The 17,064-nt window shown below is 38.4% G+C and overlaps 2 protein-coding genes across 3 annotated transcripts; one reads left to right on the forward strand and one right to left on the reverse strand.

Moving 5' to 3' along the window:
* The first annotated feature begins 132 nt into the window (after positions 1 to 132).
* Positions 133 to 9,042, forward strand: LOC140798300 (uncharacterized). Of its 2 annotated transcripts, none has more exons than XM_073152113.1 (13): positions 133 to 798; positions 6,147 to 6,284; positions 6,441 to 6,522; positions 6,619 to 6,695; positions 7,032 to 7,138; positions 7,274 to 7,385; positions 7,571 to 7,687; positions 7,776 to 7,867; positions 7,952 to 8,018; positions 8,135 to 8,213; positions 8,298 to 8,389; positions 8,504 to 8,647; positions 8,755 to 9,042. In XM_073152113.1, exons 1-13 carry the CDS (start codon positions 586 to 588, stop codon positions 8,779 to 8,781), a joined length of 1,347 nt encoding a protein of 448 aa, XP_073008214.1. In that variant the 5' UTR covers positions 133 to 585; the 3' UTR covers positions 8,782 to 9,042. The 2 variants fall into 2 exon arrangements, with proteins under 2 accessions (XP_073008214.1, XP_073008213.1); XM_073152112.1 differs by having other exon boundaries at positions 227 to 798; positions 8,504 to 8,679.
* A 180-nt stretch (positions 9,043 to 9,222) lies between these two features.
* On the reverse strand, positions 9,223 to 16,657 carry LOC140798299 (acetyl-coenzyme A synthetase, chloroplastic/glyoxysomal-like). Its single transcript, XM_073152111.1, has 18 exons — positions 16,227 to 16,657; positions 15,851 to 15,994; positions 15,592 to 15,747; positions 15,375 to 15,497; positions 15,124 to 15,292; positions 14,541 to 14,623; positions 14,239 to 14,340; positions 14,078 to 14,166; positions 13,856 to 13,946; positions 13,460 to 13,573; positions 12,429 to 12,505; positions 12,259 to 12,337; positions 12,019 to 12,087; positions 11,772 to 11,947; positions 11,582 to 11,638; positions 11,360 to 11,450; positions 11,178 to 11,276; positions 9,223 to 9,575 (listed from the first exon to the last, which is right to left on the reverse strand). Exons 1-18 carry the CDS (start codon positions 16,437 to 16,439, stop codon positions 9,390 to 9,392), a joined length of 2,118 nt encoding a protein of 705 aa, XP_073008212.1. The 5' UTR covers positions 16,440 to 16,657; the 3' UTR covers positions 9,223 to 9,389.
* Positions 16,658 to 17,064: the final 407 nt, after the last annotated feature.

Below are 17,064 nucleotides of genomic sequence, written 5' to 3' on the forward strand. Positions count from 1 at the left end.
TGGGATCTAGATTTAGTAACGTCTGGTTCAAATCATTTCAAATTAGGTCCAGAGTCCGGACGGGATAGTAAATAGTAGGTAACGAGTCAATAATAAAGGTATTAAAGAGAGGTGCTTATTTAATTTTATTTTGGACGAAAGTTTGTAGACAAAAGAGGTGCTATTTTTATTGTCATTCCTGAGTCACAATAATAAATATACGATCATTGCTCTGCCGATTGTAACAGCATCCAGTGAAATAGAATCACCAAAAGCAATATGATAATATGCGAGGGCGAGCTATAAAAATGAAAGAGGGTGAGTGGCGGAGGAGCTACGGAAGGGGAGACGGACCCTTCTGCTTCTTTAGGCTTTCGGTGCATTCCCTCCTATTCGATTGCGTTTAGGGACCAAAACCTTCCTTTTTTATTTTTATTTTTTATTTTAGGGTTTTATTGCTTACCTCATATAAATCCATTTCATTTCTTTCTCTTTCTCTCGCTCTCGCTCTCGCTCTCGCTCTCTCTTCCCTCGCCAAATGCGTCGGCCCATCCCTTGATCTTGATCTTGTGATTCGGGCTGTTACGCGGATCTCGGCAGAGGAGAATGGGGGCGTACGAGCTCATCAAGAACGACGAGGGCAGCGTCGTCGACGATGGTTCCCCCAACAAGGACCTCGAATCCGGCAAATCGGGATCCGACATCCCCAAGGCCGCTGCCGCTGCCGGCGCCGCCGCCGCCGCCGCCATTCTCACCTCCTCTGATGGAAAACAGCAACGCCTCGTCTCGCTCGACGTCTTCCGCGGAATCACCGTAGCGGTATGTTCAAATCTTATCGTGATTATATCTGCATTGCCTCTAACTATATTAGCATTTGTTATTATTCTTCCCCTTAGTTTGTGTTTTACCTTTCCTTTTGCATTTTGTCAGTTTCATACTTGACACAAAGATTAGCACATAAAAAGATACCATGCGTTTTTCATTATCTGAAGTACCCTCACCACAACATTCTACTCAGGAAGTCATGAGTGAACTCTAAACTTATTCACGGTATTAGATGACTTTTAGTCTACATCGATAACACTGCATTATAATCTATACAGCTTTTAAAAATTGCTCATCTAAGTAAACGATTTTATTTAATATAAATCGCTCTCGCGATTTTGGGTATGCCCAAATAGCAATGGGTAAATGCATATAAATGACTGGCCGAATTAAGTTTACCCAGTAACCTAATTTTACTACGGGTACGAGGTACCAAAATTGAAATTTTACTCACCAAATCAACGATTTTTACTGAATAAAATTGCTGTCTTTAAAAGTGATTTTCTTACGTGCTTATATGGCACCTATGTAGATTACAAATCATCTAGTTCTGAGAATAAATTTGTTAACTCGGATAGTTTGGACTCAATGCAATTGGAAGGTCAGTCTACTGTATCTGCCTTCTTTTGTGGTTGCATGCTATATTTAGACGAATCGTATCCTTTTACACGACTATATGTTTGTGTGGTGCATATTCGATTTGGATCATATCGGCACGCACCTAAATGATTTGTTAATATTCTACTGATTGAAAAATATTCTTTTCGAACGGGTGCGCTTGAGCTGCCAAAAGCCTCTGGTAAAAGATCGGAGGGCACTTTAATAGCACATTATCTCTAGCCCTCCCTTTTCCCTTGATTGCCTGTGAGGTTTTGGTATTATTTATCTTTCTCGATCTGTCTTTATTAGCCCCTAGATGAAATTGAGTTGGATTTATTTTGGTGAGAGGGCGTAATCAGAGTGTTCCTTTTCTGGCATCGAGTTCCATCTGTCCAGTGGTCCCTTGAATTTGTCTCTAGGCCACCTCTTATGCTCGCAGTAGTAAGAAGCAAGTAACTAAAGAATATAGATTACACAACCACGTCTTAGGATTCATACCCACACCTGGCAAAACGAATGCCATAAAGTTCCCTCTTAATTGCAATAATGATGGCGCCATTAGGTCATATGTTTAATATCTCTCTCCCCTCTGGCTATGGGTGGAGAAAGGTTGTAACTTTTTTTCTCGCATAAACAAATATCTAACAAAATGCTGATTCCCGAGAGACCTTGAGACTCTTTGTCGAATCCCCCCTATCCTTTTCTTAGAGTTTAAAAAAAAAAAAAACAAAGAGTGGGGGGGGGGGGGTATGGCTTTTTTTTGTTTTTGTTTTTGTTTATTCGATGGTGCGAATCTAATTGTTGGCCAAAAATCAAGTAGTGGGTTCAAAAGGAGAGATAAGCCTCTCCAGCACAGCATGCCACATATATAACCAAGTTGATACCAAATACTTGCACAACTTATGATTTGGTTAAGTAATTCAGATGTATGTCCAGTTGTCGGTTCCCGTGTCGAATTTGAAGTGGAATTCAGTCTTCCTTCTCTTTTTAACCCATCTGCAATGGAAGAGTAAGAGTAGGAAATGTGGCAGACGGTTGCAATCGAGTACCTGATGCGGATGTCACCACTCAGGCTTCTTTTTCCCATCCGTCGGTGTAGTGGACGGCTGCGGTTCCTCGTGGCGCACAAGACGCAAGTCAAGCCTTAAGGTGGTCCACAATAAACAAGGAGATTTCAACTCCTTTCTCCTTTTCTTACACTTTTTAGGTTAACTGTTTATTATAAAAAAAAAGAGAGATCAAGATAAGGTTTGGTTTCACGTGTTTTAATATACATATATATATACACCACATCTATATTTTAAATATGAAATATTAGATGTTAAGATGTTGCATATAAACCCATTTTAGTTGTTGAAAGATATATTTTATAGAATCTATAAATTAAAAACTGAATTTTGTGTTAGTAAAACCTCTAAATAGCTTTTCCAACTTAGGACGATAATAATAAATAAGCCTGAATTGCCGCAAGAAAAGAAACTATTCGTTTGGCACGTGGTTCCCCAACTTGCTATTTGCTTTATGATGTGGCACGTGTCGAATTGGATTGGTGAATGGAATTACTTGCGTGCTGAAATGTATTGCAATGGGCAATGCCACATTCTTCTCCTTTAGTCCTCCTGACTATAGATCGAAGACAATGAATGCGTAGCTATAGCGCCTATAGCTAAGCTTGAGAGCCACTTCTCCGGGTTCTCAAAAGTTAAAATTGTTCTTTTCCCTATTCCTGAAGGCGTAGATGAGCAGGGTCTAGGGACAGACGGTTGCTTTTAATTGCTCCCGTGTAAAGTAAATCATACTAGTGACTGCTGACTAATCAGAGACATGTTCAATGTTTGAGCTATTCAGTCATTCACTCACATAATTAATTGGTCAATTAAGTTCTGTCTCAGTCTCAGCACAGGGTGCCCTTCTTTAAAGCTCTTTATTAATTTGGCTTAGCTGCATATATATATATATATATATATATATATATATATACTTGGAGTACTTGACACGTCTGTATCTGATTTGGTTGGAGTCTGTTCCCGCGGAAAGTTGTCTGGTGTTCGCTTTTATATTGGCGGTGTCTGGTGAGGATTTTTTTTTTTTTGGTCCAATCTTATACTCCACCAAATTTTATTTATCTAAATAAACTATACCCTGAATTTAATATTAAAAGAAGTCTATGTTTTAAGATCGCTAATAAAACATTAAAATAGAAGATGAAAATAAATTTAGCGCGAAAAGCGCCTTTCTTGTAGGTTGGTCTTATAAGTAAAAGATTAGTCAGTTTAAGCATTTTACCGGCGTATAAAGAACTCGAGAGAGACGGGGCTCTACGAGGCTGGCTATTTATATGCCAATGTAGGCTAATATTAGTTATCCTATAGGAGGAGGAGGGTTTGGCATCTGGTGTCTATAATCTATGATCCGTGTAAAATCCAGCTCGATCCCTGGTGGCAGGGTGTGTCCTTTACTTTTGCCGTGTTTGGTTGGGTTGTGTTGGCGTGCATGTTATCTATGTATGTGGGCCTTGTCATCTCGGACAGCTTCCTGTCCAACTAACTTTAAAAGATAAAGTAGTTTCTAAAATGGCGATGCCGAGCAAGGAGGTAATCATCTCTTTGATGTTTCATTGTTTTGGGATGAGCTCACCTACTGCGACAAGGATTAGTCAGTTCTTTACCAGTCCATGTGACCAACCAATCAGATATCAATGGTAGTAGTACGAGTAGTAGTAGGAATTGGAGCTAGACGAAACAGGGGAATACTTTATGTTTGCAGACACTAGACTACTCTTTCAAACTCTCTACTTACTTAATTCCGTGACAGCATCCCAGCCTTAATTGCCTCTTGGCGATTTCTCTCTCTCACCCACCATCAAGTTGCTGCCACATTTATCAAGTTCATAGAGGCTTCCGTATGCACAGTATTTTTCCTTTTACTGATATAATTCTGAAAGTGATATTTTAAGTGTAAAATATGGTCCTTTCGTGATGAAAGGTTTATTGGAATGGGATATATGGTACCAGGAGAGAATAGATCAACTTCTTGTTGCTCTGATGAAGTTGACTGTTAACCGACCATCAACAATTGCTGTTTTTCAAAGACATGGTAATTTACAAGGAAGAAGAACGAAAGAAGATCCTGAATTCTCGTTGTTCTAAGTCTAGGTTATAATAAATACTAAAAAGGCTGAACATAGGCATATTATTCTTTTGCTTGTTGCTTATGTGACGGTGAATGAACTTACTCATTTGTTCTCATTATATATATATATATATATATATATATATTCATGGTACATGGTATGTTGTCCTGCAGACATAAGATTATAATACATGATATATGTACATTAATACATTTCCTCAAACTCAAGATTGATCAAATGCACGAGTTGCTATTAAGTTATGTAAGACAAGGAGAAATATGTGATTTAGTGAAAAGATCAGACAATCTTCTTTGTAGAAGATATACAAAGAAAACTAACAATACTCGTTAGGAAATGGTACCGAACAGTCCACCTTGATTTCTTAGTCTGCTGATGAAGTCAAATCATCATCATTTAATAATCATATCATCTGCATAGAGTATGAGAATTATCTGCCCCTATGGTGATAATCACACAAAAATAGAGTGATCATATTACTCTCAAAATTACTAGCCTTAGGTGACTATGTGATGGAGTTGCTCAAACCAAGCATGAGTTACTTGTTTAAGCACATAAAATAGCTCAATGTATGACAAACATAAAATAAAGGAACAAACAAGTTAGGTGGAGGTGGCATATATTCTATTCCAGAAAATTCATCTTGAAGAAATACATTCTTCACATTCTCCAAAATAAGGCCCAACGACAGGCCGCAACAACTACAAAGAGTACGAACAATAGTCCTCTAAGCAATAGGGTTAGATATATCCTCATAATCAATTATGTAGTCTATACTCATGAGTAAAACCCCTAGCAACAAGATGAGCATTGTACTGCTCAAATTGTCGCTTAATATTATAAATCCATTTGTATCTGATGAGCTCAACACCACTTGGTAAAGGAACAACATCTCGTGTCTGGGTATACTTAAAAGTTAGGAACAACATCTCGTGTCTGGGCATACTTAAAAGTTTGAAACTCTTTAGCCATAGCACGTCGCCGCTCAAGATGAACAGTAGCTTTCTAATAAGAACCAGACTCATAAGTTGGATGAACAGCTACCAAAAAAGTATCAAACTCAAAAATTAGCATGCAGCATCAACATAACCATACTATGGGTCTAGAAGGCACATCAAGTGCAATATTTGTATGAGGAGAGATCGTTTGGATAGGAGAGTCGCCGCCAAGGGGAGAAAGCTATAGGAGAGGGAGAAAAAAAAATTAAGACTGATACCATGTTGTCCCTCAGACATTACATTATATAACAATACATTATGATATATGTACATCAACAGCTTAGTTTTTGCTGATGCTATTTGCTCCAATTAGGAGTGTCAAATCAAAATGGTTAAATTTTTATTGGAGGTACTGAGTGGGATAACATGTTATCTTTATATTGGAGTACTGCCATGGTTTCATCTTTACCTTCTACTCGTCATGTGAGGTTGGGCTTGTTTTGGGTTGCTACAGTTAGGGAAAAAGATATGCTCCCTTGGAATATTATTTTTCAATATTGTTTGTCAATGATCCTATTCTCTTAATTACTTGAGAAATTATATTTTGCAATTAGCAAGTTCAAGTGGGTTATCTAGATATCTTTGTTTTGCAGCTCATGATCCTTGTCGATGATGCTGGTGCATTTCTTCCTGAAATCAATCATTCTCCCTGGGATGGTGTAACCCTTGCTGATTTCGTCATGCCATATTTCTTATTTATAGTTGGAGTTTCCCTAGCACTTGCATACAAGGTAAGCTTTTCAAATCAAAATATCAAATGATAAACAATTTCGAACTTCTTTAATATCTATCATTTGACTTTGATCAAATTCACAATATATGATAACCGCTATGGTGGCACATGAAACTGGAGCAGTAAAAGGCTAATTGTTTATCATTTTGAGCAGAGAGTGACAAACAAGTGTTTAGCGACTAAAAAGGCTATACTTCGGGCACTTAAGCTGTTTGTTTTAGGTCTTGTCCTCCAAGGTATAAGATCTTTTGCTGATCTTTTTCTATTGTTCTATATATGAGTATTAAGCTCCATTCAACCTGTTTAACACTCTTGAGTTCATGTCTTTCCAGGTGGCTTTTTTCATGGCCTTCACAATCTAACTTATGGAGTTGATATTTCAAGTATAAGGTTGATGGGTGTACTGCAGGTGGATCTTTTTCCCGCCCTCATGATTAGAAGCTAGATAATTTGGTTCTTATATATGGTCTGATGCATATCACTAACATCAACATTAGCTCTGAATGATTGCTTTCCTTCAGCATACTGATTTATTAAATTTGATAATCCTCTTTTCACTCTCATTATTATATGATTATCCTGTCTTTTGATACATAGATTGCCCAGTGTTCTCTAGTCTGCACCCATTGTGCTTGTGGGCTTCTGCTCAGAAACTGCAAAATGATCTTTATTTTGTTAGGACTGACTTCCTGTGTTCTAATACTATCAGTTGAAATGTCGCTGAAATATGGTTCTTTTACTGCAGAGAATTGCAATAGCCTATCTCGCGGTAGCAGTTTGTGAAATTTGGCTCAAAACCAATGATGATGTAGATTCTGGATATGCCTTACTGAGGGGATACCGGTGCCAATTGTGAGTAAAACTATAACCATTATCAAGTTCACATTAATTGTTTTTGGGATGTATTCTCCTGAGAACTTCCAGTGGTTTCTCTGATAACAATTTGTGGAATAAACATCACTGCTTATTGCATTCACTTCCATGTAGGTTGGTTGGCTTGATACTCACAACTACTTATATGGTCCTTTTATATGGTTTATATGTTCCGGATTGGGAGTACCAGATATCAGGAGAAAGATTCACAGACAAGTCCTTCTTTGTAAGAATGCTAGTCCTCCAGAATGTCATATATTAGCATTCTTAAAATCATGTTGAACAAGAAACTCTGTTTTTAGTATGTTCGTTTATATATAACGAAATTTAGTTCTTTTTCAAGTTATGCTTTCGGATGTGATATTCATGAGAGGTGAAAATGTTGAAGTTAATATGAGTAATGCTCATCAGGTGAAATGTGGTGTCAGAGGTGAGACAGGACCTGCTTGCAATGCTGTTGGAATGATTGACCGTAAAATTTTGGGCCTCCAACATCTTCATAAGAGGCCAGTTTATTTACGGACAAAGGTTGGATAGATGTGTATTGGTTAAATCTCTCATCCCCTCTTCTTCTCGTTCACAGATTATAACTCTCACCCTCTCTCTCTCTCTACAGCAATGCAGCATAAATTCACCAGAACATGGCCCACTTCCACCAGATGCTCCATCATGGTGTCAAGCACCTTTTGATCCTGAAGGGCTCCTCAGGTCTTGTCTCATGTTCTTGTAGTGCTGTCATAATTAATTTAAAATTCTGCCTGTCTGAATTGGCATTATATGCTGGCATCTCAGCTCCATGATGGCAATAGTTACTTGCTTGATCGGGCTTCAATTTGGACATGTTATTGTACATTTTAAGGTATCATCCTTCAAAGTTTATCTTTCACATCAAGTTCTTTTACAGAAAAAAGAAAAGCCTTAACTCAGGAAACATTTAATATAATGATAGATTAATTTTCTCTACCAAAATTGCAGGATCACAAGGACAGGATCTTCCACTGGATGATCCCTTCCTTTACCTTGTTAGTCCTAGCCTTTTCGCTGGACTTTTACGGTATGAAGCTGGTTATCTCCTACTGATTCAAATATATACTGATGTACTTTTCCATTCTAATGTACTTTTATCTTCTTATGTTAGGTATGAGTATGAATAAACCGTTATACACACTTAGTTACACCTGTGTCACTGCTGGCGCTGCTGGACTCCTCCTGGCTGGAACTTATGTGCTGGTCTGTTTTCTTAAATTAAGCTATCTATCGTATGCTTGTCATCACCAGCAGGAGAGAAATCAAAATTCTTAGGTCACAAGATCATCAAACTGATTGCTTTTGTATGTTGTGCAGGTCGACGTCTATGGCTATCGGCGACCATCCTTTGTCGTGGAGTGGATGGGAATACATGCGTTGATGATCTATGTTCTGCTGGCATGCAACATCCTACCTCTTATGATTCAGGGATTCTACTGGAGGAAGCCTCAAAACAATCTAGTGAGTTCCTCCTACTTAGCTGAAGCTGAAAGGTCTTTCCCACACCCACCATCAAAGGAAATATGAAATTCTTGGTCTGACCCCATGATGGCGTTTATTTTGAACAGTTGAAGGTCATCGGTATTGGAGGTTGATCCTTCTGATGATTGGTGCAAGATGCAGCCAGTGGCAGCATATGATGCACTTTGGCTCACATGGGATGCTCAATTACTATACTCACCCTTTACACAGCTATAATGATCATGAGGCCCAGGTCTGAACCAAATTCTGAAGGTTGAAAAATGGCTGGGCCTCATTTTGTATACCATAAGTAAACGATATTTTATGTTGCAGTGCCTAGGGCTCAGTTAGTACCGTTGTATAGTTAATACAAGTTGCAGAACGTCTTTCCTTAACTCTCTCTCCCCCTCTCTAAAACAAGGATTGTTCTCGAAAATTTACTCATTATTTCTCTTGCCAACAAATTTATTTAAATTTATGGAAGATTGTATGACAATGGGTCTCGAAAAATTCTCAAATACACCACTGAGTTGCTAGATTCTTCTACGGCCCCTAAAAAACTGAACCAAATGAAATCCAACCAAAAACCTGACGATACCACTTATTGCACATGTAGAATATCGAAACATGTAAGCAAGGGAATAAAGTGAAGCAAGTTAAGATTCTAAACATCTAGAAGCACTTCCGACGGCATTTAAATAGAGCACATAGTGATATAATGGGCAAAGTTTGCAATATGATGCTAGCAATCACTGAGTGCTATCAGCTGGTCCACCACACTTGGATCAGCAAGAGTACTTGTATCACCCAGTTCATTTAGTTGCTTTGAAGCAATTTTGCGCAAAATCCTCCTCATGATCTTTCCACTCCTTGTTTTAGGAAGTCCAGGTGCCCAATGGATCTTATCAGGAGCAGCAAATGCACCAATCTGGCAAAGCAATTAAATTCTATAAAATGAATAGTTGCACTCAAATTTGGCCTAAATTCCTGCCACATCTAAAAAAAATTACAATTTCCATTAGGTACTGAAATATCTATAGATGCCAGAGGTTGTATATTAAATATTTCTCCAACACTGAACAAGAACCATGGTATCTTAGATCATCTATTCTTCAGGTTAAGCTCAGCTTTACCAACTCCTGCTAGTAACTATAGTCATGGCTAAGTAGAATTGATCCCACATTTTTCAACTCTTCTTGTTTTTCTTCTTTTGGATAAGAAGCAAATTATGCAGTCATTTCCTTTGGTATGCCCAGATGATGTGTTCAGCCAAGCTAATTAAAGCAAGTTTAAAGGAAAATTTTATTTCAGAACGACATTTAGGGCACACCCATCATAACGTTCCTACAAAAGATTCAACCATGTTCTTTATCAGCAGCAGAAAGGGCATGCCCATCACAAGCTCCTCTGAAGTTCCATCAATGGTCTGGTTCATCTTACAACTAATGAAACTAGTAATCTTTCAGACTCATATGTTACAGGTGTTACAAAATATCTCACTGATTTGATTAGCTCTCAATATTGTTAGTCAGACAATTAGAAAAAGTCAGCTTAACAAGGACTTAAATATCTCGGTAGATAGTTTATTGTGCTGACTCTAGAATTGTTCGTGAAAAAATTGAGTGGACCTGAATGAAAACTGGAGAAGTATGGAAGAGCCAGAGGAAGAGAAGAGAAATATTGGAGCAATACACACGAAACATAAGCTAATAGCCATCCCAAGTGAAAAAGATTGTAAGTTTAGGTTTTCAATATTCCTCGCAAGTCTACATTTTTTATTTCTTAATATGTTTCTTGACTCCTTTTATCCTGCCATTATTAAAAGAAAGTGTCTAGGTTGCATCTACATCATACTGCACTAGGCTTCAATGTTCACAATGCTGTCCGCCATAAATTATTTTCTATTTTCTCAATTAAACACTTGGTTATTGTAGATCTATGTTCTGATCCAACCTTAGTTTTGCATTAACTTGTATAGACTACAAATCACTGACTACTATAGAAATGCAGTAAAACAGCACCATGAATCATAGTAAACCATGATAATTTTCACTACAATACATAAATAGTGATATTTAGAAGAAATTGGTGCAGTACATGTTAATGAACTGCCTTGCACGCTTTATACTTAGGCAGGTCTAGACGGATATAAATTGTGACCAACACAATTTCTATAAGGTGTACAGTCAAATGGTATGAGATTGTAACTTAGTACAATAAACTTAGCCAGATTGATTTTCTGTTATAGCTTGATATTTTCCCTACTGTCACTGTTAAAGAAACAGAAATCCTTTCTATTTGTGAACCACACAAAGTTTGGCCACTGCTTAACATCCATAAAGGATCTAGCTGTTGTATTGAGAGTCTTTTAGCCATGGACTATTGCAGATATAGATGATTTGCATTGTTTCTTTTTGACCAAACACAAGATTGGCCAACACTTATAACCTCCCTTGCATGGTAAGCAGTAAGCACTAAGCAGGACTACTGGCAAGTTGCAACAGGCTGACAAGTAATAAGCAAAATTTACCTGGTTGCGTACTGCTAATATGAGGCTTTTTCGGAGTTCTTCACTGTAAGGAATACCTTCCACCAAAGTAACAAAAGCATAAATACCCTGTCCTTTGACCTGGGACATGCGGAATTGTTAATTAATTTACCAAATAGAAACAAAATTGAGGAATAGCACAAGAGAGATGAAAGGAAATTTACCTCATGCTCAACACCAACCACAGCAGCCTCTGCACATTGGGGATGGGAAACCAGGGCAGACTCTACCTCTGCTGTGCCGATACGGTGTCCACTGCAAAGAAAATCTATTACTGTCAAAAGTAAATCCAACTGGAATAAGATGAAAAGGCTTTGGAAGTATGAAACTGCCCAAGAACCCAAAACTACGTGGAATCAAGGAGAAAACATATAGTCATGTACTACCTGACATTGATGACATCATCAACTCTTCCAGTGAGCCAATGGTAGCCATCCTTGTCCCTGAAAAATATCAAGGGAATTGGCAGTAAGTAAGAAGCCTGACCATTTAAAAACTAGAGTCACAATCTGATCACAGGTCGATTGACAAAATATTCAGATGCCATACACCTACTGATCTTGTCAAGAAATTTACCTGCTGCAACCATCACCAGTGAAATAATAGCCAGGGAACGGTTTAAAGTATGTTGTCTCATATCTGTCATGATCACCGAAGAGAGTTCGAAAAGACCCAGGCCAAGATTTTTTGATGCAAAGGTACCCACTGCATTCACCTACTATTTCATTCCCTTTCTCATCAACAATGACTGGCTGGAAAGCTTGCCTATGTTTGTTAGAAGGTAAAAAGGAAAACATTTACAATATTTTATGTCAAAATATACCTGAACACCAAAGAAGGGAAAGGTTGCAGAACCAGGCTTCTGTGGCCAAGCACCAGGTAAAGGTGTAATCTGAGAAAACAAATAAAGATAGTGATATCATAAAGAACATAACAGGACAGAGGACTGGAACAGCGTATATTTCCAAACCGGCAAGAATAGCACACATATGCTACGATAGCTTATATTTTATTTTATGAGAAAAGGCATGATTTTACATTAATGAACAGGTCAGACATTTACCATGAAGCCACCGGTCTCAGTTTGCCACCAGGTATCTGATATGGGACATCGTGAGTCCCCAACAACATTAAAAAACCACCTAAAATACAGGAGAAGCACATAAGGATCCTTCTCCAGGTAAGTAATAGATCTGCATACTCATATAGAACTTCAAGAAGAAAAATATAAACCTCCATGCACTAGGATTGATAGGCTCTCCTACACTTCCTAGAACACGTAGAGATTTACGAGAATAGCGAGTAACAAACTGCACAAAAAAGTCAAATATCAAAAAAAAAAAGTTATTACATAACAATTAGAATCAAGCTTTACATCAGAAAACATTAATGAAAAAAATTGAAGATGACATTGTATTTTTGTCTCATACAGAAAATAGGAGATAAATTCATTCACCTCAAGGGACTCTGGTGAATTAAACAAATTATAGTTTCTATTTCATATTCTAATCCAAGATCATCATTTTAAATTTTCTTTTCTCTTCTTTCAAAGGACGTGATAGCAAGCGAAGTCATGATCAATTGATTGTTGAATATGTTCAGGTCAATCTATTGATGATTATTGGGTATGTTCAAGTCAATCTACATTGTCTATGTCTCTATGCAGCATATGGCTGTTAAACTAAAGTTGAGTTTAGGTCAAGTGAGTCGGTAGGTTGAATCAGGATAGACAATGAGAGGTCAAGTTTTGTAACAGTTGTCACAAGCTATAACCTAAACACAGGGTTTTGCTTATGCAGAAACTGAGCAAGAATGAAGACATAGTTAAGTTGGTTCTGCTTATATTACAGACTGTGAGGGAACCCAAACTATCGAAGAGAACAGAAATTTTTGTGAGTCCATTTTGGAGTCTTGTATGGAGGAAAATCATGACATGATCGGAGTATTATTTTCATCTTCCCTTTTCTTCAGAAGTTTACAGTATAGCATGGTGTAGACCAAGTGTGAAAACATATAGCTAACACCTGAAGAGAAGCGTAGAACAGCATCAAATAATGAAGGTGATGGTATATGTAGGTAATGGAGAATATTCTAGATACAAGCACAATAGTGTAAATTATATCATATACCAATAATTAAATAAAAGTGCCACTTTATTACATACATAATTGGCATGATTATTTGTTTCAATTGACTCATCATATTTGGCAGATCCTATTTTAGCAAGTTAGGGAAAAGCTCCATATGAAGGCCAAACTGCCTACCTCATCACCATCGCGCATGAGGGAACGGACCAACGTTGGAGCAGTGTAGAAAATAGTCACCTTATACTTGTCAACAATGTCCCAACACCGGCCAGAGTCTGGGTAGTTCGGAACCTTCAAGTACAAAGCACAAGATGTCACAAAGATGTGAATACATAAAACAAGTACATAGAATAGGCAAAAAAATATTTAAAGAACAGGTCAGAGCGAGCATATAATTCAAACAGTAAACTCATGCAATTCTGCCAACAAACAACAATTGCTTAAAATTGCAAATATGCGAGGTCACTGAATTTTATCAAAATATGAGCTGAAGTGGAAGTCAGCACAAGTCATTTATTTTCTGTAGTAAGACACAATTTTACCCCAAATTCAAAAAATGCAATAGACATGTACCCCTTCAAAAACCACAATGGTGGCACCATTGAGAAGAGGACCATATGTAACATAGCTATGTCCAGTAATCCAGCCACAGTCAGCAGTGCACCTGACGCCAGAAGTACAAGGGAACAAGGTTGTTACAGCATGACGAGCTTTACCAGGTACCTCCTTTAAAGTGGTGCTTATATGACAATCAGTATCAAAAAATAAATTAATAAAGAAATAATAACAGCATACCAGTATATATCTTTTGGCTTGTAGTCAAATGCATATTTAAATGTCGTTGCAGTATATACCATGTATCCCCCTGTTGTGTGCAGGACACCCTGTATATGCATAAATAATCAATATCTGACCAGAAAAATGGGAAACAAATTAAAAGAGATCAAGAGAAACACCTTAGGCTTTCCAGTGCTGCCACTTGTGTACAAAAGAAATAGTGGATCTTCTGCATCAACCCATTCCACTTCACACTTGGTTGGGAAATTAGGGACAACATCCTGAAGGATGGTAACCATGAATATGTCAAAACAGTAGCATATTCAGTTATCCAATTGTCTAATCTGACTTAGTGACAAGTATGTGGTCCAGTAAATCTAAAATAACTTTGCGAGGGGGACCTTGAAGTTTGAACAGAACATCCTTCCCAAGAAAATAGGAGGAAAAATATTGAGGTGAGCCTGTTGAGCAATATACAAACCTGCCACCAAACATCTCTTTCAGCCTGCCACTTTGTGTCTTCTCTTTTCATTGCTGACTGGTTTTCATATGTCAAACAAAGGCCTGGTCAGGGAGATAACGAGTCACAGTTACACCTATAGAAGTGAAAGATTTATTTGTTCCCAAGTTTTGTGGTTTAACATACAAGTAACTTCTCAAGAATATAGAGATAAGAAACAAGAAAACAAGACCTTAGTATATAATGCCTGCCACGGCAAGGCCAAGTATATAAGAAACTATGCATGGTACTACAAGTTTTTACATTTTAGTAGAAGATGCCTAAACAGTATCCTTCAATTATATGAACTATGAAGAGCAAGTAGTAACATTTGCTATTTTCTTTCAGCATTGACTAATGTTCAACAACATAAATGAGTTGAGGATTCCAATTATACTCTAAATGAGAAAAGTTATGGTAAGAGAAGTTGCATAGCGTTATATATCCAATTAGAAGTTTTCAGAAGATGAACACTTTGAAAATGGATCCAATTATTCCAATGTAGAAATGTAATAACAAATAGAAGTCCTTATGCTTGTAATCAAACCAGGTTCTACTTTCATACCTACAGGGACTCCATTCTTAGCACACTCAAGCAGAGCAGCGTCCACTATTTCTTTAAGAAAGATTGGCTTGGAGCCCCTTCGCACAGCATTGCAAGTAATGACAACTTTAGGCTTGCAATCTATGATCCTTTGTGCAAGTGACTCGGCAGAGAAGCCCGCAAACACAACCTGAACAAAGCTCAATAAATCATCTCTTTCAAAAATAAGTGGGCCCTAAAGAGAACATCCAGAGTATGATTTGGGACATTACTGAATGCACAGCACCGATGCGGGCACATGCCAACATGGCAATGGGCAACTCCATCAACATAGGCAAGTAAATCACCACAGAATCCCCCTTGCCAATTCCGATGTGTTTCAAGTAATTGGAGAGCTGCCGCAAAGAATGACTGACATATCAGCATCTCTACTTACATAAATTTTGTCAGGTCAGAAGCAAAACAAATAAATATGGGAATTAGACATACCTGGCAAACCTTCTTCGATAGCTCAGAATAGGTCAATTGACCATCCTGACCTGGCTCGTTGCCCTCCCAATACATAGCAACTTTCCCTCCATTCCCTGCTTCAATAATTCGATCCACAGCATTGTAACATATGTTTGTGGTCGCTCCTTTAAACCACTATCAAATGACCAGAGTAAAACAAGAATCAACCTCTGCTTTCCTTAATCGTTGCTGTTATTGGTCCGGACTAACAAATTCAAATTTGTGATGCGGAACTCACCTCGATCTTAACTGTTCCCTTGCTCACATCAATATTCTCCGAATAGACTTCTGGGTTCCATTTCTCCTTCCAGTAGAACTGGGAAGCAATCCCTGACCAGAAACCGGCAGGATCCTCGATCGACCTGGTGTACATTTCTCGATACTGATTCAAGAAAGAAACAGATCACATCATCATCGGCCCCACCGATCTGAATTCATTCTCTCCGTCATTGAACTTTTTCTTTTTTCAAATTTTCCTGGGGACGATCTTTACCCCAGAGGAAGGGAAAGCTCAAATCTTGAACCTACTTTGATGATTCCGAAATCGAATCTTTCTACCAAATCGCAACTAAATAAACGGAAGTACGATAGGAATGAAGGAAGAAGGCGTTGACCTGGTCGGGGTAGGAGATGAGGGCTTGCTGGGAGAACTCGGGGCTGGGGAAGATGAGGTCGTTCTCCTCGGAGGCGAGGGATTCCCCCAAAACGACGGCGTTGAGATGCGAGATCTCTCCGGCGCCCGACGGAAGCTGGGCCATCGATTCCACGTGTCGAAGGTGGTCGGAACTCGCCATGCTCCGATGTGGGGACGCATCGCTGGTGCCCATGGCGACGCCGCCGGAACTCCTAAGGATCGGGACGAGGGTGAGCGCAGCGGGGAGAAGAATAAGACCACGGGAGACGCGGGAGAAGAGGAGGGACGGAGGAGGACAGCGAGATCCGAGCGCAGCAGACAGTATAAATAGAGGTGGGCCACCACACCGCGAAGGGAACACGCGATATAGCAAATGTTTGTTCAGACTTCAGATGGCAAGAGAAAGCTCCCTGGACCACTGATGATGATGCGATGTCTTTCGAATACGAGTTACTTTTGTATCCAATCAACGTCGGACGGATCTCAACGCATCACAATCGTCCTGGGGATATATTTAGAAACCGAAACATTTTCGGAAAATTAGCCCCTTCATTTTTGACAAAAACTACTCCTTTTCTGTATTTATCTAAACTTAAACTCTACTGCGACGGCAGGATGGCAGGAGATCTAATAAAATTTGGTTTTTCTATTTTAATATCTTTTATTATTTTCAAGACGAAGAAAATTATAACTTAACCCTTCTTCTAATCAAATCTTCATCACTAGTTAATAAAATATTCATGTTTTCCCCATGAAAATTAAATCTTTTTTAAGTCTTCAATGCATCGGCCCTAGCTCTGCTGCAATTTTATAATTTG

Source organism: Typha latifolia, chromosome 11 (assembly GCF_019914945.1).
Source record: "Typha latifolia isolate L0001 chromosome 11, TyphaL0001v2, whole genome shotgun sequence".
Classification (NCBI taxonomy): domain Eukaryota; kingdom Viridiplantae; phylum Streptophyta; class Magnoliopsida; order Poales; family Typhaceae; genus Typha; species Typha latifolia.